Source organism: Aulonocara sp. 'chitande type north' Nkhata Bay, linkage group LG7 (genome assembly GCF_057382095.1).
Source record: "Aulonocara sp. 'chitande type north' Nkhata Bay isolate Kocher_YH1m ecotype deep benthic linkage group LG7, A_spYH_male_GT1.1, whole genome shotgun sequence".
NCBI lineage: Eukaryota > Metazoa > Chordata > Actinopteri > Cichliformes > Cichlidae > Aulonocara > Aulonocara sp. 'chitande type north' Nkhata Bay.
The window spans coordinates 14,636,371-14,662,235 of record NC_141350.1 but is presented as its reverse complement, the minus strand read 5'-3'; the positions used below and the strand labels follow the sequence as shown (position 1 = coordinate 14,662,235).

At 43.0% G+C, this 25,865-nt stretch overlaps 2 protein-coding genes and 1 long non-coding RNA gene across 4 annotated transcripts in view; 1 reads left to right on the top strand and 2 right to left on the bottom strand.

Moving 5' to 3' along the window:
- The window catches only part of LOC147324793 (uncharacterized), a 134,075-nt gene extending 132,233 nt beyond the window's left edge, over window positions 1-1,842 (bottom strand). Inside the window, exon 1 of the long non-coding RNA XR_015130223.1 lies at window positions 1,612-1,842. This is a non-coding gene — a long non-coding RNA (uncharacterized LOC147324793). The remainder of the gene's footprint in view (window positions 1-1,611) is intronic.
- Window positions 1,212-22,495, top strand: slc25a22a (solute carrier family 25 member 22a). Of its 2 annotated transcripts, none has more exons than XM_086298850.1 (11): window positions 1,212-1,404; window positions 14,648-14,825; window positions 14,928-15,053; window positions 15,169-15,224; window positions 16,169-16,259; window positions 16,877-16,931; window positions 17,612-17,672; window positions 17,877-18,021; window positions 18,109-18,263; window positions 18,349-18,424; window positions 18,541-22,495. In XM_086298850.1, the coding sequence occupies exons 2-11, from the start codon at window positions 14,806-14,808 to the stop codon at window positions 18,692-18,694; spliced, it is 939 nt and encodes a 312-aa protein (XP_086154976.1). In that variant the 5' UTR covers window positions 1,212-1,404; window positions 14,648-14,805; the 3' UTR covers window positions 18,695-22,495. The 2 variants fall into 2 exon arrangements, with proteins under 2 accessions (XP_086154976.1, XP_086154975.1); XM_086298849.1 differs by having other exon boundaries at window positions 1,212-1,511.
- LOC147324792 (uncharacterized) lies at window positions 4,947-10,617 on the bottom strand. The gene is made up of 2 exons (XM_086302729.1): window positions 9,789-10,617; window positions 4,947-5,074 (listed from the first exon to the last, which is right to left on the bottom strand). Exons 1-2 carry the CDS (start codon window positions 10,615-10,617, stop codon window positions 4,947-4,949), a joined length of 957 nt encoding a protein of 318 aa, XP_086158855.1.
- Window positions 22,496-25,865: the final 3,370 nt, after the last annotated feature.

The following is a 25,865-nucleotide window of genomic DNA, read 5'->3' as shown; positions in this document are numbered from 1 at the left end:
ATTTCATGAGTTTTTGAGCATGTTTAGGCCCTCAAAAAGGCCCTTGTTTGGGGTGAATAATAATAATAATAATAATAATAATAATAATAATAATAATAATAATAATAATAATAATAAGAAACGGAGCAGATACAATAGGGCCTTCGCACTCTCAGTGCTCGGGCCCTAATAATAATAATAAGAAACGGAGCAGATACAATAGGGCCTTCGCACTCTCAGTGCTCGGGCCCTAATAAGAAACGGAGCAGATACAATAGGGCCTTCGCACTGTCAGTGCTCGGGCCCTAATAATAAGAAACGGAGCAGATACAATAGGGCCTTCGCACTCTCGGTGCTCGGGCCCTAATAAGAAACGGAGCAGATACAATAGGGCCTTCGCACTCTCGGTGCTCGGGCCCTAATAAGAAACGGAGCAGATACAATAGGGCCTTCGCACTCTCGGTGCTCGGGCCCTAATAAGAAACGGAGCAGATACAATAGGGCCTTCGCACTCTCGGTGCTCGGGCCCTAATAATAAGAAACGGAGCAGATACAATAGGGCCTTCGCACTCTCAGTGCTCGGGCCCTAATAATAAGAAACGGAGCAGATACAATAGGGCCTTCGCACTCTCGGTGCTCGGGCCCTAATAATAAGAAACGGAGCAGATACAATAGGGCCTTCGCACTCTCAGTGCTCGGGCCCTAATAATAATAATAATAAACAGAGCAATTACAATAGGGCCTTCGCACTGTCAGTGCTCGGGCCCTAACTATAATTATTTTTGAAATATACCAATGACTGGATCTATTAATGTTGTTTTTTTTTTTATTTCTGGTACCTGTTCAGACAGCAAACAGCTCTGAGACCTGTGAGAGCATGTTACAGGACTGCACTAAAACTGCAAACATAAGCCATTTTTACAGCTGATTACATTTCCTCCTTGTGTGCCTTTGGTCACTGAATAATCAGTTTAGCTGCAGCACAATCTCAGTATGATATGAGGACGTTAGAGCTTTGTAATGTATGAATGTACACTTTTTTAATATGTCTTATAAGTAAAACTGGGATATAATTTTTTGTACTTGTCAGCTGTTTTTCTTTCTTTGGTCGTGACTCACTCATTTATTGCCGCACGCTCAGCCCCAATATTTCAGCTCCTGCCATTTTTTTTCTATTTCGGTATTCAAGGTCACTGTGATGTGATGAAGCGTCACCATGACGCCGACTCCCATCCCCCATTGCTACAACTTTACCTCCTGCACTTCCACTACACGCCACTAGAGGCCCCCATTTTTAAAATCCTCTTTTCTGTTTTTTTTCTATTTCACTCCATCGCTTTCCCTCCCTCCCTCCCTCCCTGCCCGCCTGCCTTCACTCCCACCTCCTCTACCTCCCTCCGCCGGACTGAACCGCTAGTAACGCCGGTAGGTAAACCACTGTGGGTTCCTCAGCTGAAGATACAGAGAGTAAAGGCTTTGATTTCATACCGCAGCACCACCGAGGAGACAGCGGAAGCGGCTCTGTGTGTCTGGTATGTACATAACGGGATGCAGGCAGAGCCTTGCGCTTCTCACCGTCTGGTATCTGACTCACAAAATGTGCCTGTTTGCCTAGAGCCGTTGAAATCTCACCTGGGAATAGGGTAAAAGGCGGCACGTTGAGCTTAAATGTGTAAAACGGCACAGGAGAGATGGGGTATTAGCTTGCTTGAATGTGAGTTTGTCGCGTATTCATGGTCAGTAAATAATTTTCCGTTATGTGGTAAGCCGAGGATTTTGGGTTTTTTTGTTATCCTGTGCTGGTTTTAAAGATGTTTAGTTCATAGCCGGGCCTATTGCAGACTAACGTTATGTCTGGCCCACCGTTATGAAACAGCGGAATAACCGTTACACCGGTGGTCGGTAATATGCCTTCTCATATTTGGCCCACAAACCGCGCACACAGGTGCAACCGGGGTATGTGCAGTGCTGCAGACAAATGATGGGGTTTGTTTAAATTTTAATGCCTTGAACGCAAATATTAGCTTCTTTGATATTTGGTTATTACGGTAGAAACGGGTCAGAGTCCGTCTTCTGCCGGCTTCTCCTCCATAGTGACGGTGTTATCATGTGGGCTGGGATTGTAGTAGTGAACCCATTTAAACCCACCTACCCTTTTTTTTAACTGGCAGAGAAAAGTAAAAGCTGCTCCTCTTTGACTCTGACAAGGCACACGTTGCATCTGGTTAAACGCTAACTTAGGACCACTTCTAGAAAGATCCAGCATTTTAAAGAATCTGCAAAATTAGGTAATGGCATTATTGCTGAAAAGGATACATAACGGAGGCCATTCCCATAGTACCCACTCACTTTACTGTGACTCCTCGCTCTTCCGTCTGGGGCCCCAAACTCCCTTCAGTGCACACATAAGGTAACATTTAGCTGCTGAGTGTGCTGACATGTACATGAAAAACCAGCACGTTTTTCAGATGAACAGCATTTGTAGTGGAGAAGTAGTCCAAACAAAGCATCTTTACTGCTTGAAATAATTCATGAGGTGAGCCACTCTTGAGTATAGGGTGTCATTCCTGTGCTTTCCACTGGATCTATCACACCTGTATGACTGTGATACTCATGACTTGGCATTACATTCATTCAGAAAACTGCAAGTTTTCAGCCTTCCCTGAAAGTACGCTAAAATGTCTAGGCAAGGACCGATAAATATCACTAATGTATGTGCACCGAATGGAGAATGAAGTGTAGTGGTACTGATGGTGGGGGACAGTACTGTAAATTGTAAGCAGATACTTTAAAGCTGAATCTGGACCAACAATAGCATGATTATTCCTTTATCGAGGTTGTAGGAAAGGTGAGATGTAAGCAGAACTGAAGAGACGGGAGAGAAAAGCCCCGTGTGACTGGAAACTGGGCCACAAGGGAGACAGTTGGTGCCAGAGGAGGGACTAAACAACGGCATTCGTTGGCAAAGAAGCGGGTATTTTTTGCAGCCTGAAACCTGTGGACTCTTGGTTCCCATCTCCAGCAGGTGTTTCCAACAATGCATGCTCTGTGTGTCAGTTTTAATGGCCCCAAAGAGCACTGCCACTGACAGAGATGATTTGTGCCAAGATCACAACTCCCACCCCTCCTTTTTGTAAATGGAGATTGCGAGAGAGCTTTCATAAGTAGGCATTAGATTTATAATCCCGATGCAGTAGGGAAGAGGGAGTAGCAATCAGATTTATCTGTGACACCACAAATTTCATCCCTTGTTTCTGCACTTTTGTCCAAAAATAGCCAAAATACAAGCAGCTGATGCTTCATGGTGAAAACAGTAGATGTTGCTTTTAGTGTAGTAAGGAAATTTAAACTCGGTCATCAAATATGCTCTAATATCTATATAGAAGTCAGCCGAATGATAATATGTTGAAGCAGCTTTGCAGTAAACTTAACCGAATTCATAAATTAAAAATGAGGAAAATCTTGTCCCTGGAAGAAACTGGACAGATTGAGTTTATATTAGGTGTGACCTCTGTGCTCTTGCAGCTCAGAAAAGTACTCGACATCTGATAGAGAATTGCAAAAATCCCCTTGTCCCCCTCCTCTCTCCTTGGATGCCTCAGAGTGTGCATCTGATTCATCAGATCATTTCTTGTGAGACAGATGGATCGGTAACAACAGCCTGCGCTGAGCTAATGACGATGGCCTGTTTGACTTTCGTGCGTTTCTGTTTTTTCATCCAACCATAGTCACGTTAGCTAAGCACTTACTACCACTGCACTTTGTCATTGTTGCTGCTTACTTCCTTTTATGCTTCATGCTCAGTCAGCAAGACCTCTATCCTGCTGCCACTTGGGAGAGGAGAAGTAGCCCAGGCTCTGTGGCAGATGAGGGAATTATGCTTGTAGCTGATTTAAATGATAGGAATATCATTTGCATTCTACTTATCTGACATTACTAATGTCACTTGCATAATGATCCAATGTCTTTTCTGTGCTTGCTGCATTATTATTTGAAATATTTGTATTAGATTAAAAAAAAAGGCTTCAGTATGGCACACCTTTGTTAGGATTACGTGGATGGAAGCACTAAATTTCACACATATTTCTTAGGTAGGTTGTTCCCATGTTCTTGTTTCTCTATGGCAGCATTTTTTGTCCCGTTCCTGAAGTGAGAATAGGGGTCAGAAACTCAACTGTTATCTGTCTCAGTCTGAGCCTTGACTCTCTTCGAGGCTGTTAATCAGAAACGTCTAGCGGGTGGTTTTATGGGGCCGGCTTAAGTTGTTCAGCTCAAGGTTCTGCTTGAGTTGCATAATCATGTATTGTTTACTTATGAGTGCTTATCAGTTTCAGTAGTCCAAACTCAAAATATGACCTTAGTGTGAACACTCTCTGTGCGAGTGTGTGTGTGTGTGTCAGAGAGATGCTTCGAGTCACTTTTACTTGGCTGATTTGATTAAGTTTTCACTTTTGTCTCATTTTTTGCTTTTAAGTTGTTTTCCAGAAGACCTTAGAACTGAAGAAGCTTCTCGGATGAGAGGTGAAACGTCTTCAAGTAACTTAAAGAAGTCCAGAAGCTTTTCTTTGCAAGCTCCTTTGACTTTTCCAGAAGTAATTCACTTCCTTGATCGATAAATCAACATCGTGCCTGCCTATAAAAGATTTTGTTGGCCGCCAAAGAGGAAACCCTGGATTGTAAATGTCTTTTGTTTTTTTAAGTGGGGTTTCATTTACTCAAGCTTAAAATGTAGTTTTGTTTTTCAAATGGCAAATGTTGGAAAATGTTGCTGTGAAGTAAGGTAACACAGACGCTTAGCTTGAACTGTATGTGGATTAAAAGTTCTTGTGTGTACAATGAGCATGAAAAATCCCTGGTTATGTGAACTACAAATGAGGCACCGCTTTGTTATTTTCCGCTTATGCTGTGCAAAGAACAGCATAAGAAGTATGAGCAGTGTCTCTTGCTGTGAACACTGCACACTGGTCCTAGTTGTTTCCACACAGACTCCAATTGTCATGACAAGACAGCGCAGCCACGCTATGGCTAGGGGTCAGATGGATGCTGGAGCAGACATAGCTGTGGCGTGTGGCTGAAGTGAAGTCGACAAAAAAAGCTGCAGGCAGTGTAGAGAAGGAGGAAGATGTCAGTTTCGTGGCTTTCATTTAATATTCAGTCCTGTTACTAACCAAATGTATAGCCACTTTTAAATTCAGCTTATATCCCCACTGCTGGCCGTAGCGTTAATATGCCTATGTTCGCGAGGAAGTCAGCGAGAGAAAAACAAAAGGAGCATGCAGCACAGTGGAAATGTGGGCGCAGTGTCGCTGCTCGGCGAGAAAACAGTTAAAGGAAGATGAGCGATGGAGGTGGGTTGTGAAGTTGCCTGTGTTTGGCTCCAAGGAGCAGTGAGGACAACGCCCAGGCAACAGACACCAGAGACAGCTCGCTGACCTGCTCTAAACCAATTCCCCCCCCCTTTCTTCCCTCTTCCACCTCTGGAGCAGCTAGCAGGGGCCTCAAGTCCACATCCAAACTAAACACACCAGACTGCAGCTGCATTCGTGCCCTCTGTAAACCGAAACATCACCTCGTGCTGCGAAATGTCTCTGAAAGCGGATCCGAGGAATTAGTGATATTGGTGTTGTGCAACTGTAAGCATTTGTACTTCACTAAGAAGCCCACAAGTCAGCAAAGATCTGAGACGGAAAAGCTGCGTTTGAGAGTCGTGACTCGTGACTGAGGGAAGTGATGGGGGAGGGTTGGTGAGAGGGAGAGAGCAGGAGAGGGAGAGAAGGCAGCGGAGTGCACATGTAGAGGCAGGTTGTGATTGGTGGATGAAGGGGGAGGAGAGAATGAAAGGGGAAATGGGAAGCATCCTTTTAAACTGAAGGCATTCTGTACCAAAAATAGGGTGCATCTTATCCACTGCAGACATATTTTATCTAGGTTTTTTTTTTTTTTTCATAATTACTGTTTTAGCCTGCAGAGGGTTGAGCTTCCTCTATAGCACCTCAGGTTGACAATGAAAGCATGAAAAGCATGGAAAGGCATGAAAACATGAACATTCAAGGACACGCATGCTGCACAGATGTTTGGCTGGTGACAGAGTTGTTTAGCAGTTAGTAATCAGTCTGCATTAATGGCTAAAGCTCTCTCAAATCTACATTTACATTTATGGGATTAGTCTTGCTTTTTCATAACATGTTGATAGTTTTAAGTATTAATGGCACACATTGATTTATTGTCTTTCATCATGTAAAACGAAACACATTTAAGTTTGTCCAGTGTGAAAGAGTTTGTCAACAGGACCTTCTTATGGCAATATAGCTATCAAAGTTGAGGAGACATTTTATCAAACCTCCACTTTTACCAAAGACCTACATTGCTGTGCTAAAGTCTCGAGCCACCCCTCAGGAAATTGGAAATAGATGCAATGGTTTGTGCAGCACAAATGGAAAAACAGTATATTAGGCAAAAACAATTCTAATGAGCCTGAAAGACAATATTTGAGACAAGCAAATCTATTCTTTAATGTAACCTGAACTCAGTCAAGCTTTTTCGTAATGTATTTAAGTAGACTTCAGGAATAGTTCTCCAGGCTTCCTGAAGGACATTCAGAGCTCTTCTTTGGATGTTGGCTGCTTTTGTTACAATCTCAGTTAAAATGATCCCACACTGCTACGATAATGTTGAAGTCCAGACTCTGGGGAGGCCAGTTAATGACTGATAGTGGTTCATTGTGTGTTTTCTACCCAGTTGTGCTTTTACTCCATTGTGATGCTAATTGTGTTCGATCAAAATCTGTCACTATTTTTCTGTATTAATAATTGTATAATTACCCAACACCACTGGCTGAAATGCAGTCCTGAACTATGACAGAGCCTCCACCATGTTTTATAGATGACTGTAGACGCTCTCTGCACCAACTCTCCTAACTTCCTCTGTACATTTTGATGATGATTTGAACAAAAATTGTAAATATGGATTCATCACACCATAAGACCTGTTGCTACTAATTTTCAGTCCAGATCTTGAGTCATTTTGTCACGTTCGCCCTGTTTTCCTTCCATAAGAAGGCCTTGTTAACAGCCACCATTTCTTATGAGGCTTCAGTGATGCTTAGATAGATCAGCTGAAGTGTCACGGCTGCCGAGGCGAGCCGTGTGGAATAAATGAGGATCCAAGCGCAGGCAGTCGTAGAGGAGTGAAGGTGATTTATTGAACAAAAAAAAGAATGTGGACAAACAGCAAACGGGGCTCGAACTGAACTAAACTGGGAAACAACTAAACTACAGAGCACAAACCTGAATGAAAACGAGCAGAGGAGGATGACGATGAACAGCAGGGAGAAGACATGGTGGATACACAGACTGACACTGAGTAATACAGACGAACCGGCAACAGGCAGGAGAACACACAGGGCTTAAATACACACACCAGTAATCAGGGGATGAGAGACAGGAGGGCAACACAGCTGGGAGGAATCTGGGCTGACGGGACAGGGGAAACGTAAACTGATCACACTCACATACGACACGGACCTTCACAATAAAACAGGAAACTCAGATACATGGAACCAGACAAGACATTGAACTAAACAGACAGATTCACAAACAGATGGGGAGACACCATAGACAGACAGGTACAGACGCAGACTTAGAGGCAGATCGAAAATAACAGAACTTAAACAATCATCATCTAGAAAATGATAAACTAAAAGCGCTGGGTCACCGACCCAGGACCATGACATGAAGGGCCAGATGCATGCCACATGTCCTCTGTCAGGTCTTTGCTGGATTTATTTCTAGTTCTTAAGGACATACCTTTTAGATACTGTTCATCAGAATCAGAATCAGAATCGTGTTTATTGGCCAAGTATATGTGCAGACACATACAGGGAATTTGGTTCCGGTAGATGGTGGCTCTCAAGCACAGCAATGTAAATCTCACACACACAAGTGTCTATATATACACATTACACATACATACACAAAGCTATGTAAACCAACTATAAATAACGAATCTAAACTTATATACATAAAATACAGAAATGAATGAGGTGGAATGAATACTACAAAATGTACATAAGGTGCAGTTGCAGTCTGGCAGTGGGAGCAGTGTGACAGGTCAACTGTTAAGAAGGGAGATGGCGAGGGGAAAGAAACTGTTCCTGTTTCGGGTGGTCCTGGTCTGCAGGCTTCTGTACCGTCTGCCAGAGGGCAGCAGATCAAAAAGTCTGTGTGCAGGGTGTGAGGGGTCTGTGATGATTTTCCCTGCCCGTTTCCTGGTTCTTGAGAGGTACAGATCCTGGATGGAGGGCAGGGGGGCGCTGATGATCCTTTCTGCTGCCCGTACAGTCCGCTGCAGTCTGCTCCTGTCCTGTTTAGTGGCTGCTCCATACCAGACTGTGATGGAGGAGCACAGGACAGACTCAATGACCGCAGTGTAGAACTGGATCAGCAGCTCCTGTGGGAGACTGTACTTCCCCAGTTGTCTCAGGAAGTACATCCTCTGCTGGGTCTTTTTGAGGATGGAGTTGATGTTGGTCTCCCACTTCAGGTCCTGGGAGATGGTTGTACCCAGGAACTTGAAGGTCTTCACAGTTGACACAGGGCTGTCTGATATGGTGAGGGGGAGCAGAGTTGAGGGATGTCTCCTGAAGTCCACTGTCATCTCTACAGTCTTAAGAGTGTTCAGCTCCAGATTGTGCTGACTGCACCAGAGTACCAGCCGCTCAACTTCCTGCCGGTATGCAGACTCATCACCATCTTGAATGAGGCCAATGACAGTGGTGTCATCTGCAAACTTTAGGAGTTTGACAGCCGAGTTATTGGAGGTGCAGTCGTTAGTGTAGAGGGAGAACAGTAGTGTAACTTCTGTAACTTCTGTCGGTGCTGTGCTTTTTTGGAAATCGAATTTCCCAGAGGAACCCACCCGAGGGATTAATAAAGTTCTATCTATCTATCTATCTAGTGGTGAGAGGACACATCCTTGAGGGGCACCAATACTGAGGGACCGGGTTTCAGAGGTGATCTCCCCCAGCCTCACTTGTTGCTTTCTGTCTGTCAGGAAGCTGGTGATCCACTGACAGGTAGCTGGTGACACGCTGAGCAAGGAGAGTTTGGAGGAAAGAAGTTCAGGCACAATGGTGTTAAAAGCCGAACTAAAGTCCACAAACAGGACCCTGGCATAACTCCCGGGCGGTCAAGGTGTTGCAGGATGTAATGCAGCCCCATGTTCACTGCATCATCCACCGACCTGTTTGCCCGGTAGGCAAACTGCAGAGGGTCCAGCTGGTGGCCTGCAATGTCTTTCAGATGGGCTAACACCAGTCGTTCAAAGGATTTCATGACCACAGACGTCAAGGCGACAGGTCTGTAGTCATTCAGTCCTGTGATGGTGGGTTTCTTGGGAACAGGGATGATGGTGGAGCGTTTGAAGCAGGAGGGAACTTCACACAGCTCCAGGGATCTGTTGAAGATGCAAGTAAAGATGGGAGCCAGCTGTTCAGCACAGGTTTTGAGGCAGGAGGGTGAGACGCCATCTGGTCCGGGGGCTTTCCTGGGCTTCTGTTTCTGGAATAGTCGGCTCACATCCTGAGTGTGTATTCTTAGTTTCAGGGAGGAGGAAAGGGGGGGTGAGAGGTGTGGTGGAGGTCGTTGAGTCTGGATTGGAGAGGGTGGTGGTGGTCGTTGAGTCTGGATTGGGGAGGGTGGGGGTGGTCGTTGAGTCTTGATTGGGGAGGGGCAGGGTGAAGGGGGGAGAGGTGGAAGGTGTGTTGGGGGTCAATGTCTGAAGCAATGTCCCTGGGGAGGGGAGGGTGGGGCTTGGGAGTCTGTCCGTCTCAAACCTGCAATAGAAAGTGTTTAACTCGTTGGCCAGGTCTTTGTTTGCTTCAATAGTGGGTGGGGGGCGTCTGTAGCTGGTGATTTCCTGCAGGCCCCTCCACACTGACGCAGGGTCGCTGGCTGAGAGCCGTTCTTCCAGCTTCTGGGAGTAGATCCTTTTAGCTGCTTTGATCTCCTTGGTCAGTGTGTTCCTGGCTTGCTTGTACAGGACCCTGTCACCACTTCTGAAGGCGTCCTCCTTGGCCTTACGAAGATGTTGGAGTTTAGGAGTGAACCATGGTTTATTGTTGTTGTATGTGCAAAAGGTCTTTGTTGGCACACACACGTCTTCACAGAAACTGATGTATGATGTCACAGTGTCCGTGAGCTCATCTAGGTTCTCAGATGCAGCTTCAAAAACAGTCCAATCAGTGGAGTCAAAACAGTCCTGCAGTTCCTGCTTTGCTGCGTTAGTCCACTTCTTCACAGTTTTGACTACAGGCTTGGCACGTTTGAGTTTTTGCCTATAAACTGGAATAAGATGGACCATGCAGTGATCAGAATGTCCCAAAGCTGCCCGGGGCACAGAGCGATAGGCATCTTTTAGAGTGGTGTAGCAGTGATCCAGTATGATGTTGTCCCTGGTGGGGCAGTCTATATGCTGTCTGTATTTAGGGAGTTCGTAGTTTAGGTTTGCTCTGTTAAAATCCCCAAGAATAATTGTAAAGGAATCCGGGAATTTCCTCTCCAGGGTAGTAATCTGGTCAGCCAGCTCGCACAGTGCGTTGTTCGCGTTGGCCTGTGGAGGGATGTAAACTCTGGCCAGCATGAAGGAAGAAAACTCCCGCGGTGAATAAAAAGGTTTACAGTTGATGAAAAAACTTTCCAAGTGTGAGCTGCAGTGTTTCTGTAACACTGTGACATCAGTACACCAACCTTCATTAATGTAGAAGCAGACTCCACCACCCTTTGTTTTCCCTGAGAGCTCTGTTTCGCGGTCCGCCCGGTGAAGTTGGAAGCCCGGCAGATTTAAGACAGCGTCTGGGACTCGCTCACTGAGCCAGGTTTCAGTGAAGCAGAGGGCAGCAGAGCGTGCAAAGTCCTTGTTAGTCCGGTTTAAGAGCAGTAATTCGTCGACTTTGTTTGGAAGAGAGCGGAGATTCGCGAGGTGAATGGAGGGGAGTGCCGTGCGGAATCCTCGCCGACGTAGTTTCACCAGCGCACCGGCGCGACTCCCCCGTCTACGTCTTCTCCAGGAGCCACAGAGAGCTGCTGCGCCTCCAACTAAAATCTCCAAAAAACTTTCCGGGTTTGTGAAAAATGGATAAGAACTAGAGCAGGGCGATATGGCCAAAAATATTTATCACGATATATATTTGAAAATTTGCGATAACGATATAACTGACGATATAATTGATGCAAGACAAAATACAACTCCACAACATTACTAGTGCAAAAAGACAACCTTCCTTTTATTTTCACTTAAACAAGAAGCTGGTTTTTATGTACATTAAAGCTATATAAAAATGTAACAGTGCAAATGCAAATTCCTTGCTGAAAGTTTAACCAAAAGGCATTTCCAGTAGAAATGGGCTGACATATCCTGAGCATAACCATGTATAATATCCACTGAAGGTAAAAAGAGGTGCTTTGCAACATTAAACTGCAGTGTGCAGTACGTATTTTTCGGACCATAAGGTGCACGGGATAAGGCACATTAAGCGAAACAAGGCAGTCAGATAAATCAAACTTTATTAAACTCATTCTTCTTGCTTCCTCCACTTCTGTACCATTGATTCATTAATGTTGAATTCTCTGGCAGCTGCTCTATTCCCATGTTGTTGCAGTATATTAATGACTAACCTCGTATTATGGATGGATTATCTCAGTTGTTATGGATTATCTCAGTTGTTCTCCTGACTGAAGTTTGGTCCGTTTACAGCATCCTGCCATGCGATTGCATTTGTCTCTAACTATCAGGCACGTTAACTTTTATAAGTGGAAAAGTGTTAGTGTTCGTCCTCCAGCTTCACTGTTTATGTCATGCTAACATAGCTGTGTCGCTAGCGATCACGTAGCACATCATTATATACCAGCTAGCCCAACTTCAGTAACCCTACAAACGTCACTGCTGTTTAGTTTCCCGTCTTCATTTATGTTGGAAGTGATAGCAGAGCTGTACGTTTGAATTTATTCAGAAATCTCTCAGTCAGAACATGCTATATCATGCTTGGGTAACTAGCGAAACTAGCGAGCTAACTTCCGCTAGCTTCCTGCTAACTTCTAACTCCGTTAAATGTAATAAATTTTGTTTTCATGGATGCCTGGAAGTTAAACTTCATAGTTACTCCTGGTAAAGCAGCAATGCTGATCGTTTTATTAAAGATGAAAGAATTTAGACAGTTTTTAAACTCTCAGTGATGCTGCAGTGTTGTTTGACCTGAAGGTTTACGGAGTTTAGGACCCAGATTACTCCCAGATTTAAGAGCATCTTAGTCCGACAAATACGACAATAACGACGGCTGCTTGCATGTTCTGCAAAAAAATGTGCTTTGTCGTGTATCTGACGGACAAACGCCAAACCAGTTCCACATCACTGAAGTTGCACCATTTTTACAAACCAATTCTGGTTCATTTGTTTCACTCAACAATCGGCCATGTGCGTATGAAAACAAAGGCACTGCGCATGCGCGTTTTACTCCCATTCTATCGCGATATTTCATTTTCCTATCGTTGCCTAACATTATACCGGTATTACCGTGAACGGTATAATATGGCCCAGCCCTAATAAGAACTATAGTGAGATGACTGCCTGATGTTAAGTGTAACCAGTATGTAACAAAATATATAAACAATGGGCAAATCAGAAGATTTCAGGAACGACAGGAGCCCAGAGGATGGGTAACCACAATGAAAACACAACTGCAAATGATGAAGCAATAGTTCAACTGTATTTGAAATTTGTGCACTGTATTGCCTTTACAATAACAACCAAAATTGTGTGTGCGTGCACAGATACCCAAAATAAAAAAGAAAAGAATGTTAGACCCGGGTCTTTTAAAGTGTCAATAGGATCCAGATCAGGCCTGTTTGGTGATCTGGTGAGTTATTGGTGTGAGTTCAGTCCACGATCGATGTATGGTTTGCACTGTTTTGTCCTACCACAGTTCAGGCAACCAGACTTCAAGATTCAATTCCAAATGGGCTGTGGCTCGCCATCCATTGCAATGGAAAATTATTCCTCTTCTGCGGATTTCCACAAAGTCTGTAATCCAATGTTCTCCGAGGAGTCTCGGCTCCTTTCTCCAACTCAAAAAACCTGACCTAAGAGTGAGGTCAGAATTACTTCAAATGAACACGATTCACACTTAACTAACACTTCTGTTTAAAGTATAAATCATGAACAAAATGTGTTTCAATTTCTAATGTTGTACAACTAATCAAATTCTAAACGTTTTCATTACATGGCAATGTAGCTATCACCAATCATTAAAGCAATTCACACTGCTCATTAAAAGCAGCAAACTCAATATACTCTGCTCACGGTCAAGTAACAACAGTGATGAATAAAAGTAACACAATAAAACATTTCAATACAACAGATAGACATACTGTTTTTTCCTTAACCTAACAACAGCTAATAAGTTCTCAACTAACGCTTAACAACGGGAGTGAGCGTTTAGCACACTCGCTAGCTACTTGCATAGTACCGTCACCATTAGCGTTTGTTTTTTGAAGCGAACAACATTAACATTTCAGGATGCCGATCAGCGGCTATAACAGTTTCGTTACTCACCAGTGCAAAGCACTTCGTATTCATAAAACTAGCTTCGGCTATCCAAATCTGGCGGCTAATCAAGCAGACACCAACAGCTACCACGTTTTCCCCACAGGTACTGCTATGGCGCGTGTGGTCTAAGCAGCCTTAGCAGCGCAACCAAACATGAAAAACAAGGCGGGACAAACAATCCCATTGGTTGGACTGCATTTGTATCCAGGTCAAAAAATAACCTTTGAGAAACAAAATAAATAAATAAATAACACAAATAATGCAATTCCATACAAAATAATTTGGATTTTTTCTTTAGAGTCTCTCTCCAATCATGAGTGCATTTAACTGAACAAAATAAAACACCTTTAATAATAATTACAATAAACAGTCTCTAATTCCATCTGTTTGCCACTGGGCTACATAAGCAGTTGATCTCTGGAGAAAGTGATGTGGTCTGAGTGACCAAAAGCGCAGAAAATAAACAAAAACAAGAAAAGTGCGAGAGAGCGCAGTACCGAGGCTGCCATCCGCGGCGCCATCTTGGAAATAATTCATCTGCTGTAGATAGCTTTTTTTAGGCCTGCATCTTCTTCTTTCTTTCCCCACTTGAGATGTGCTTTTTTAAAAAGTTTACCTGGGTTAGAGTGGAAATATTTATGCTCGTCTGTGAACTGTGGGATATACAGAGCATAATGAAGTATCCACAGACACCAGGACTGTAGAGTGTCACCGCCCATCTTTCACCAAAGCTTAAAAACCCATTTTTTGGTATATTGACTTTCCATTGCAGGCATTTACATAATTTTCATCTCATTTTTGAAAGCACTAAACAAACAGAATAACCTTAATAGGAAGGTTTGCAAAACCTATGGCAGATTTTTAGTTTCAATGCATTTAATATAAGTTGCTTTGAGCAGAAGCATGCATATATATTTATACTTGTTGCCGTAACTTGCTACCAAAGCAAGTCCATGTTGTAATATTTGTAGAGGTGACATTGCTTCATGGTAACCTTTGAAACTTTTCTCATTCGGGCGACTTCATGACAGTGATAGATGGGACCGGTTCTTTTTCTGTTTCTTTACAGATATCCCCTAGCTTGACCTGACAACAGCTGGAACAAGTCAAGTGGACAGAAGATAGTCCCGCTACATAATCCCACCCGGACAGCCGAACACTACTCTTAACAACAAACCAGCCGGTTAGCAGACGCATTAAACTTTGACCAGTCAGGGCTTCAGATAAATGGCTGACAAGCAGATCAGGTAAGGTTACAGAGGTTTGGAGCTGTGGCTTTGTTTTTAATCTAGTGACCATCCACATTTGATATTTTTGTCTTTGTGTTTATGGTTGTTACCTTCATCCAGTTTGCCTGCCAAATTGATCAATGGGGGGATCGCTGGCCTAATCGGAGTGACCTGTGTGTTTCCCATTGACCTGGCCAAGACTCGGCTCCAAAACCAGCAAAATGGATCTCGCCTTTACACTAGCATGTATGACTTTCTTTTCTTTTTCCAGCTTTAATCCACAGTAGCCTTGTGTAGTGTCACTCAGCCTATCAGGCAGCTCTTCAACTGACATACCACAACTGTTGTGCTTGTGTTACAGGTCAGATTGCCTTATTAAGACCATTCGGTCAGAGGGATATTTTGGGATGTACAGAGGTAAAGTGAAGATTTTTGACTTTGTATGTGATTAATGTGCAAACTCATTTAAATATAAGATAATCATTTTTCTAACCTGTGTAAGCTTGTGTGCTTGAAGCACCTCCTGTTATGCGCGTATCAAGTCTGTTTGGTGTTCACTTAGACAATGTTTTAATAGTTGATGCTTTTTAGTGTAGTTGGCAGGGACATGGATATCTGCATAGAGCACAGAGCCTCACATTCACCCTCTGATGATGAAATTTATGTCACTCAGACCTAAGTGTATCTTTGCATTCTGCAGATGTGGAAAGTCTAACATGAGATAACATGGGGAGTGGTGGTTTTTCATGTGTCTTTTTTAAGACACAGTTTTAAGAAACATAGATTTCCCTTTATTAGTTTTTACGTAGTTTTTTTTATTGCTCCAAGAATATAAATCCCATGTGGCAAAATAAGAACGACACAACAACCAATGACAGTCACACACATGAGTGAATAACAGTCACTCTTACAAAGGACAAAGGGAAACTGAGGCTATAGATACACACATGAGGTAATCAGGGAAGTGGAAACACTAGGGTAACAAGAAACGGCTAAAACTAATTAAGACAATAACAAAGGAAGTCAAACCTACAACAAGGCACAAGAGGAAATAACTAAGAAGGGAGTCACCTGACAGAGATGAAGATTTAAAAAGTTACAGGAGGATGCTGGGAACGCTAGACTAAACAAGATCAAAATATAAACACTTTTAAATACCAGTGGAAACCAGGTTACAGTAGTAACATGTACTAAAGGCTAAACATACAGCCATTACAATAATCAAGAAAAACCTGGTACACAAAGTTAAACAACAACAAAACTCACAAACTGTAGAGAAAAAAGAGACTACTTAAATACTTATTTTTTTCTTCTTCTTCTTTGTGTCTTACTTTCCTTCTCTGCCATTCTTATCCTCTCAGGAGCTGCCGTGAACTTAACGCTAGTCACACCGGAGAAAGCCATCAAATTAGCTGCAAACGACTTCTTCAGGCATCACTTCTCCAAGGATGGGTGAGAAATGAAAGTGCTGACAGGCAGATTGACACTTGCCCACTCCTCTAATTCCCACTGTACTTAACTGGCGTGTTTACTAGCATATAACCTGACATGTTAGCTGTCTTTAGTGTCACCAAGGCTCCAGCTAATCCCCCATTTTCTGTCATCTTCTCAGAGGCACCGAGCACTTCACGCTGGCTTGTTAACTGTTTGGTTTCTAAATACAGAGTTACATGTACGTGTGAAATATAATTGGCACACAGTGGAATCACATTACATGCGCCAAAAACCGATCACAGTGCGCTGCTGAATAAAAAAGTACCTGTTATCCACCATGAGCACTGTCTGTGCAGACAACCCTGGAGCTCTCTGGGGCATCCGTCTCCATCGCTATGGAGACAAACATGTAGGCTGATGAATGATTGACTTGTCTGGCCCACCTGCTCGCCTTGTGAATTATTAATCTGCCCTTGTGCTTGACATGTTGATATGGAAGACAAAGATTAGCATCACCAGCACTAGTGGTTACAACTCCTTTTTCGAGGACTGTGGAAATGAAGTTGTCTGGCTCTCACACTGTCAGTCTAGTGTCTGCTTTAATCTGATCGCGCTTTTACCTTTTGCTTCTCCAGAAAGATTACTCTGTTCAAAGAGATGTTGGCCGGTTGCGGTGCAGGTACATGCCAGGTGAGTGAGTGAGGCGCTTCTTTAATTGCATCCTCCTGTTCTCCATCTGGAACACCCAGCTTTAACACTGCCAGTGTCAGATCACATCCAAACTACTGGACCTCATTTGTCTCTGCCTACAGCTGGAATTAACCACAGCCACCTTTAAATGAGAGGTGGTAGTCATAAAACATACTTGGGAGTTTCTCACTGCAGATAGTGTTATCTGTGATCTGAATGTGACCTGTAATATTCCTTTTTAGTGAATGATTTCTAATCACTGAGATGCTGTCCCGTTAGCGGGCTATACTCTGGCAGCTAGACGTGAGTGCTCAGATAAGACTCTGTGAGAGTGCTCAGCCATGTGCGCTGAGTGAGTGAGTCAGAAGGAAATGCCTGTTGTCAATGAGGCCAAAGGCTTCAAGCCCGAGGAATGTGATTAGATTAAGTGTAGCAGACCTTGGATTAAGATTGCAGCTGAGAACATGACCATCTCACCCTTAATCCAGTTAACTAGTTACTACTGTGTGGATTAGAGAGGAAAACAAGAGTTGGCATTTAACTAATGGATGAAATTAGATTTACACTGCATTTGTTTTGTTCCCCCCTCCACTCTATTAATCAGTCGTTTCAGATTAATTTGTTCACAGTCTGTAAATGTTGACAGTTTATGTGAAACCTTTATTTTGCTCTAATTGTAGGTTATTGTCACAACTCCTATGGAGATGTTGAAAATTCAGCTCCAAGATGCTGGGCGGATTGGTAAGAGGAGATCTAATCTAGCAAATACTGCGTTGTTTGTGACATTGTGTAGTAACAGTGGCCTCATGTGGTCACGTCAGAGATGACAACAGTTTTATCTTATTGTCTTTTTTTCTGTTACAAATCCAAAATGTTTGTTCATGTATACCTGCTCTTAGCATCGGGTGCTTGAACTTTTCTTTTAATGTTCCCTGCAATTTGTAGCTGCTCAAAGGAAGCTGATGCCAGAGACAGTGGCAGCAGGTACCGTGGAGACGAAATCCCCGACAGCCATGCAGATAACCAGACAGTTACTGAGGGAAAAGGGCATTGCTGGGCTGTATAAAGGCCTTGGTGCCACGCTGCTCAGGTAAAACAGATTTGGCAACTGTACTTTTGTAGTTTTAGTGAATTTCTCAGAACTTACTGTCATGGTTTTATTTCTCTGATTTTATAGGGATGTTCCATTCTCTATTATCTATTTCCCCCTTTTCGCCAACTTGAATAACTTTGGAAAAAGAGGCGCAGAGGGCCCTGCTCCTTTCTATGTTTCGTTTATATCAGGCTGCGTTGCGGGAAGCACAGCAGCTGTGGCTGTAAACCCCGTTGATGGTGAGCAGTGGCACTGAGAACACTGTTTCTGCAGTCTTTGCACTGATGTTTGATGTTATACTCACCTGAACTCACTGTGTTGCAGTTATAAAGACTAGACTGCAGTCGCTGACCCGAGGGAACACAGAAGACACGTACGCTGGAGTGACTGACTGCATCAGGTGACCTAATTATGCTTTTACAGCACATGCAAAGTGCTATGTACAGTCACCCGCCATGTCTGCCGGTGCTGGATGTGTTTTTGGGTTAATCCTATGTTTTCCTGTTTGTTCCCCAGGAAAATCATGCGTAACGAGGGTCCATCAGCCTTCCTGAAGGGAGCCTACTGTCGAGCCTTGGTTATCGCTCCTCTGTTTGGCATCGCCCAGGTGGTCTACTTCCTGGGCGTGGGTGAATTTATCCTCAGCTTCTTGCCTAAAAAAGACAAATAAGGAGCACCTCCTTTCTGCCTTTCCCTCCCATAATGCATTACACCAACTTCGCGAAGATTCATCCCATACCGAGAGAAGTTTGTGATGGGTCCGAGCGTGACCATTAGTACAGATTGTTTTTTTGTGTTGAATGTGTTCAAATCATTCAGGAGGGAGCCTTAGTTTGCCAAGCTGCCTATGGCGGCACAAAAAAAAATCCAGTTGGCAGGTTTAGCCAGCTCTCTGGAAATAAAGCCACAAATATCAGCTTGTTTTAAGTTTGAAAAAGAATATCACTTTATAATTACAACATTGTACTTATCTTTTTGAATATGATTGTTAAAGTTTTAAAGCAGATGTACTGCCCTCGGTTGCTGCAGTTCTGCCACCCTACAGTACCAAATTTTAGTCTTTAAGTGACAGATGAAATCTTACCAGTTGGTTTGAAACTATAAATTATAAATGATGATGATCAGATTAAAAATAAATGCACATTCCTTACTTAGGCAAGTAGAAGAATATTAGTCCTGTAAAACAAAAAAAAAACAAATCAAAAACACAACCTTCCCTTAACCTTATGTCTTAAAAGGTAACACACAACGAGTTACAGTAACACAGGCCTCTGTTTCAGACAAAGACCGAGGCAACTTGTTGATGTGATACCAGCACAATCGCTATGATCTTTCCATAGGAGCCACATCCCTTCCTGTAAGTGGTTGTAATGAACCCAGCCATTCAGCTCTGAGCACACTTTGATTGCCATGGCTTTTTAAGTAGATCAGGTTCCATCTGATGCGTTGCACTACCACAATGGTTCAACTGTTGGCCCCCCTCCACTACGACTATAGCTTTGTTTCGTGGATGCACACTGGACTGAAGCACCAGTGTGAGAATCGGTGCTCAACTACAAACTACATGCGTAAACTTTGTTTGAACTTTGACGGAATCACAAAACAGCTGCGCCCTCACGCCTTTTTATGGGTCAAGCGTATCGCACTCCTGCCCACACCCCAATCACTGATGTCACAGCGGGGGTTTAGTTAGCCTTTGTCAGGCGACCGAAAACACCTGCTGTGACATCACTGATTGGATTGCGACCTAAAGTGCAGCAAGCAGTTTTCTGCCACGCGTGATGCACGGTGGATTCAGACGGACAGCATTGCTGTGAACACTAAATGAGCTGAAAGTAATTCTAATGGAAAGCCAGATTATTAGTAATTATTGATGCTAACAAACGGTCAGACCTCACCTCCTGAGATTTATGAATACAGTCATCCATTGTGGAGCCAGCAAGTCCAGAGCATTTCATCCTCACATCAGATACAGACCAAATTATTTTTGTTTACAGATGAGCTCATATTCAGTTTGAATTCTTTATCCAAACTTGAATTCAATGGCAGGACCCAAAGAGCTAAAAATCCTTTGGATATCAAAAAATCACACTAATGCGTTCTCAGTGCAGTCGATGATTTTTTTTTAACCAAACATCTGTTTATTTGCTTTAGAGGGTTTTGTTTGCTTTAAGCTGCGAGGGAAAGCAGCCCTGTTGTATCTCGTTTATGCATCACGACACTGAAGCGCTGCCATTGGTTTATCTCACCGGAGATCAAGGTGACTTTGAAGTGTATTATTCCAATCACATTCCCTCCTTGTTCCCACCGTTCAAGCAGCTCGTCAACTGCACTGTTGCACTGTAGATACACGATGCAACTTTTCAGTGTATTTAATTTGTGGGAGTGAGCTTTATTTATCGATATTCCTTTCTGTGGGCAGTATAGCACTATGTATTTGTGTGTTGTTTTTCTTTTCCTGTGTCAAAGTGTCCACCTTAACTATATTGTAAACATGCAGATGATATGAACTTGACGTTTTAGGATTTATTGTTTGTTTTGTAAATGATGGCTTTTTTGCACACCTACCTCTCCAGCTCCCCTGTCAATTCATGTTGTGGTGATTTTTATGTTTTATGATGATGTGGACATATCGAATGAAGGAATATTAACGCCGGACACATCATATGAACTTAAATGCAACATTTTAATGAGATTTTTTTCTTAAATGTTTGCAGTGGGAAACATTAGTGTCGTTTTCTTTTTTTTTCTTTCTTTTTTTTCTTTTTGGAGGGGGGGGGGAGGCATTTCTGCCTATTGCCTATTGCTATTGTTTAAGTGTGGGTCAGCCTGTTTCATCAGCTAGGACCAAATGAAGCATCGGTGATAGAGGGAAGTGTCTTTTGTTTTAAGTTAACGACTCGCAGAAATGCTTAAAGAGTTCTAAAAATTAAATGTGAAAGCCGACAGAGACCTGCTGGCATCGGACGGTAAAGAAAATCTGTCTGTTTTGAATGGTGCTTCTTTCATGAGGTGGCTGCAATATGACAGTGGCTGCACTAACGACCAAGGCCACACTGACTGAATCACTTCGAGCTAATCTCAGCGTTATCAATGTCTTAACTGAAAGCCATAGGTCAGTGAGGGACATCATCTGGCACCTCCAGCCATGTCGGCAGATAATAAGATGGCCCGTCTGCTCACGTGAGCTTGGCTTCATAAAGTACCGCTGTAATTTTTCTTTTTGTTTTTCTTTTCCACATTCCAAGTTCATTTCGTATTTGCTGTTATTGTCATCACAATGCCTACGTTTGTCTCGTCCAGATTTCCTTTAAAAGCCCACCCCTCCCTCGTTGCTCTCGGATCGTTCTCATCTGTTTTTTTGCCCGAACTTTGAACACACTGTGCAAGTCAATTTTCTTTAAACCCTGCTGTGAATTTAAACTGACCTTGTGCATTAGGTTTTTTGTGTGTATGTGCGTGCGTGTCTGACGGTGTAGTGGTGTAGTTGATGTGTAGTTGTTAGTGTGACACCGCGGTATTTTTCTCTTGATTCTCTTGATTGTCGGTCCAGTGCCCTCCCCCCTCCCGTTCTTTCTATCTGTTGCCCTCCTCTGCCATCCAATCTGTCCAGCATCTGTCGCCAGGGTGCGGGCTAACACAGAGGAGCTTTTAAAACACCAAATGTACGACCCGGAGTGTATACAATCAAAGAAAGCACAAAGGATCATTAGGCACAAGAGACCCGCTTTGGATACTCGAAATCTTGGAAATCCATCTGCTGCTTTTGCAGACGTGATTTAAAAGTCTTGATTTATTTCTTTGCAGAAGTCTTGAATGAAATGAACATGCTAGCTTATGTATGTCTGTAAAACTGGATCCATAGGGCTGAGACAACAGGTCGTTATAAGAGACCCAACGTGATGGTGTTCACTACGTCAGCCGTCACCAGTTATCCACAAATGTATATCTCGTACATATTCTAAACGAATCTAATATAAGAATGTAATGTAGGTGAGATGTATTATGAATATAGTGAAGAGTTTATTACGTTTTAATCTAAAGATTTGTGCTTTACACATTCACCGAGAAATTTCACGAACCAGCTCACTGATATGCAATAAGTAAAGCCACACACACACACAGACACTCAGTAGGAAAAAAGTAAACGCTGAACACCATCTGTCAGTCACAGGAAACACAGTGTATGAATAATGCAGCTGGGGGGACCTTGGAGGCCTTTTGGGGGGTCTGAGCTCATTTCACGGCCTCTGTTCTCTTCCTCCAAGAGGAATTGTGCATTATAGCACTTTAGAAATCGAGGACCCCCCACCCCCACTGTCCACCTACAAAGTCTCTCTGTGACATAGAGGGTGTTTATGAATATGTGGTGAATGACACGGTTGTCTTAGACATGGTTTACAATGCAATGGAAAATAAATAAATTGTGTTCCCTGTCACAATTCGCTGTTAAATAAACTCACTGTCCTGAAATCTCCTGTTGTGGTTGTCTGTGTGCTGAGTGTCACACTTTTTCCAACTCTCATTATTGTGGTCCGGCGGTCGTCCGAGAGAACACAGAAGAACTGACACAGCGTTTTGTTTTGTTTTTTCACGTGTAATAGTGCTGTGAAGACTAAACAGTAGGGCTATGTTTTGAAGACTACAAGGATGACATTGTGGCTCCTCGGGGCACGGGTGCAGCTGTGACTGCTGTTATGGTTTTTGCCCGATGAAGCCACCAGGTGTCAGTGTGGGGTCGCAGTAGAGCTGTGGTCCTCTAGTGGGAGTGGGAAGAGAGCAGAACAGCGCCTTATACTACAGGTGTATGCTAAGCTGGGGTGGTGTGGTAGAAGATCACGCGCTCCCATCTCACTCACTGTTTCAGCTTTCTTTTGTTAGTCTCTTACAGCTGTGGCAGACCTTATAGGCAGCTGAGCCTCTTTTACCTGAGCTCTTTGTGGTTGCACTCGCTGAATAAGGTCTATGTGTTTAGAACTTGCATGATAGGAATAAGTGCATTTTCTTGTGCAATTTAGCCTAATGTTTGGGGTTTAGGATTCCTGCTTGTGTCAGCAGAACATATTCATTATTAATCCCTTGCTGTTTGCAATGAATTTAACATTTTGTTCATGGCATTAGTTCTCTGGGTGCTATTTTGCAGCAGCCTGCAGCATTATTACATCATAGCACTTTCATACAGCCCTGCATGCACACCACACACACCCCGCTCTCTCTTTTTCTGTATGTCTTTGTCTTTGATCTTATTTAGGCAGAGTTAGATTTCACATTGAAAGCTGTTCCTCTCTGAGAGACTCCTTTCCTATCCACTCCAGTGTTTACACGCACAGCAGATTAGCTGAAGGCTCATTTTACCACAATGACAACACTTTGAAATACAGAAATAAGCACCAGCTGCTGTTCTTTTCCTCACTCGAGTCCTTTTCATGTGTCATGACTAAAGCTTTCCACCGTGAACTATTATTAGCCTTTCCTGCTTTCTAACAAGAGGATGGGAGAAGGTGGAGGAAGAGGTGGTCTAAGTTGGGCTTAATGGGAAAGGATGATGAAGGAAAGAGGAAATCAGAGGTGGAGACAGCAGAGGACCATCTACAGAAGGAGCAGAGAGCCGGAGGAAGGGAGGGGATGACGGTGATGTGTATATAGGTCACTAAATCAATGGGAATCAGGTTTTTGAAGGGGAGAGAAGGGGGTATTTATAGATACCAGTGGAGACAGATGCATCAGTGACAGGCACAATGCTGCTGGGAGCACAGGGGCGGGGGGTGGTGGCTGCGGCGTGGGGCAGGGGGTGCGAATAGACTGTGGTCAAATTAGCCTGTGGAGAATTCTCCTAACAAATGGCAAAAAGATTCTCAGGTCGTGAACAAATAGCACGAAGCGCAGTGGAAAACAAAATATAATCAAATGGAAATCACTGCAGGACGCTCTGAGCAAATGACCTTCGCAGCTCTATTGACAAAACGCAGGCAAACAGTTAGTTGAGGTATTGCAAATGCACACAGCATTTGCATCTACAGTACAGCTCTTCTCATATCCTATTGAATTTCTAATCTGTGATATCAGAGGGCCACGTGACGGAATAGAATATTAGCTTTCTATTTTGCAGACTTGTGTGGGTAACATTCACATTTATTACTCAGGCGATCTGAGAGTCTCTGATAGTCTGTGAAGTACAATAACATACCGCAGGAGACGCTGTCAGAATTTCACAGCAGAGGGAATTGATGACCAGTGTCCATTTTAATGATAATTTGTTTTCAGATTTAATGCCATGCATTAATTGAACTACTTCTATTTTTTTTACAACATCTACTGAGTGGCAAATGTTATGATGTGGGCTCTATGGTTTAGTTTTAATAACTGTCATGACTTATCCCATTTATTTTATAATGCTCTAGCTTCATGCGACAGGAAGTTCCAGCACAAATTGGAAATTTGCTCATAGAAAGGGAAAAAAATAATTGAAAATGTTTTAATTTGCTTTCTAACTGGCTTTTTCTAGAACTAAGTCAAGGTCATGGACAAACTGTTCCTTCACCACTTCCTGGGCTGCCAATGGGTGATGTAAGGCAGGCTGAATACCGAGTGGTAAAATAACCGACATCTCATTTCTGCATCTAATATAGGGATAGTCGTCACATCACCTTGCATCAAAAAGTGACAGGGGAAGCACCCAATGACTCCAAGAAAGCCCTCAGTCTGCCCGGGGCCTAATGATGCGGTCGGCAAACTCATGCAGGATACCCTCTTGCATGAAATACTATACAACGCGGGGATATGGATATGAGGCAGGTGGGGTGAAGTGACAGGGCCAGATGGGTTTCCAACTTTTCTCGCATCATATCAGTGTTAGGTGGTAGTGAAGCACTGGGTTTTACAAATTGATCCATTAAAATGTGTCATTCAGACAGTGTGCCGAGTACATGAGCGCTGCCATTGGTTTGTCTTTATTAATTAAAGACAATTAATTAAAGACTGGTGATTCCACTCCACTATTATCATATCATTTTTAAGAAATGCACTTTTAATATTCAACATTTGTTTGGATATTTAAATAGTTATTTAGTAATGATTAGCATCACTGTTGATTAAATATTTACTTATAACTTTTTTTTTCGAGTCACATGTACTCATGTAAACAAATTACATGGAAAATTAACATGTGATCAGATTACTTAAAGTCAGCATTTTGGGCATGAACTTTTTCCTGAGTGGATCAAATCAGTTAATGTTGGCATCAACGAACAAAAGCTTGAACTCTACTGGAGAAGGAGACAGTTTTGCTTGATAAATAGCTTAAATGAGGATTTAGTTGTCAGCTAATCATTTCACCTGCATTTTACATGCACAACCTATGGCCATTCTAATAAAAGAATCACTGGGCATTTACATTTTTAACGCATTAATCTTCTGATTAAAAGAGAAGCTAAAGACTGAAATGAACGCAGGATTTTGCTTGTAATTTGGTACCTTTACACAGTTAAAAGCTGTTTAAACCAAAGAGTTTTCCAAATTAACCTGTGCAACATGGTTACAAGCCCTGCCTAAATAAGTCTCCATCGGTGGGCTGTGACTGCACTCCCCTTTACGCGCACAGGCACATTTTTAAATATGATAAACATATGCAAAGCAAGCGAAATTATAAAAAAAAATCACACGTGGCAGACTTCTTAACACTGCTGCAAAAGTCACTTTCCCCATTTTGTCCTCTGAGCCACAGCGCACAGTGGTTATTAGAGAGAGAGAGAGAGAGAGAGAGAGAGAGAGAGAGAAGGAGGCAGGGAGAGGAAGAGAGGGAGGGAGGGAGATAGTGAGAGTCTCAAACTGGTTAGCCTACC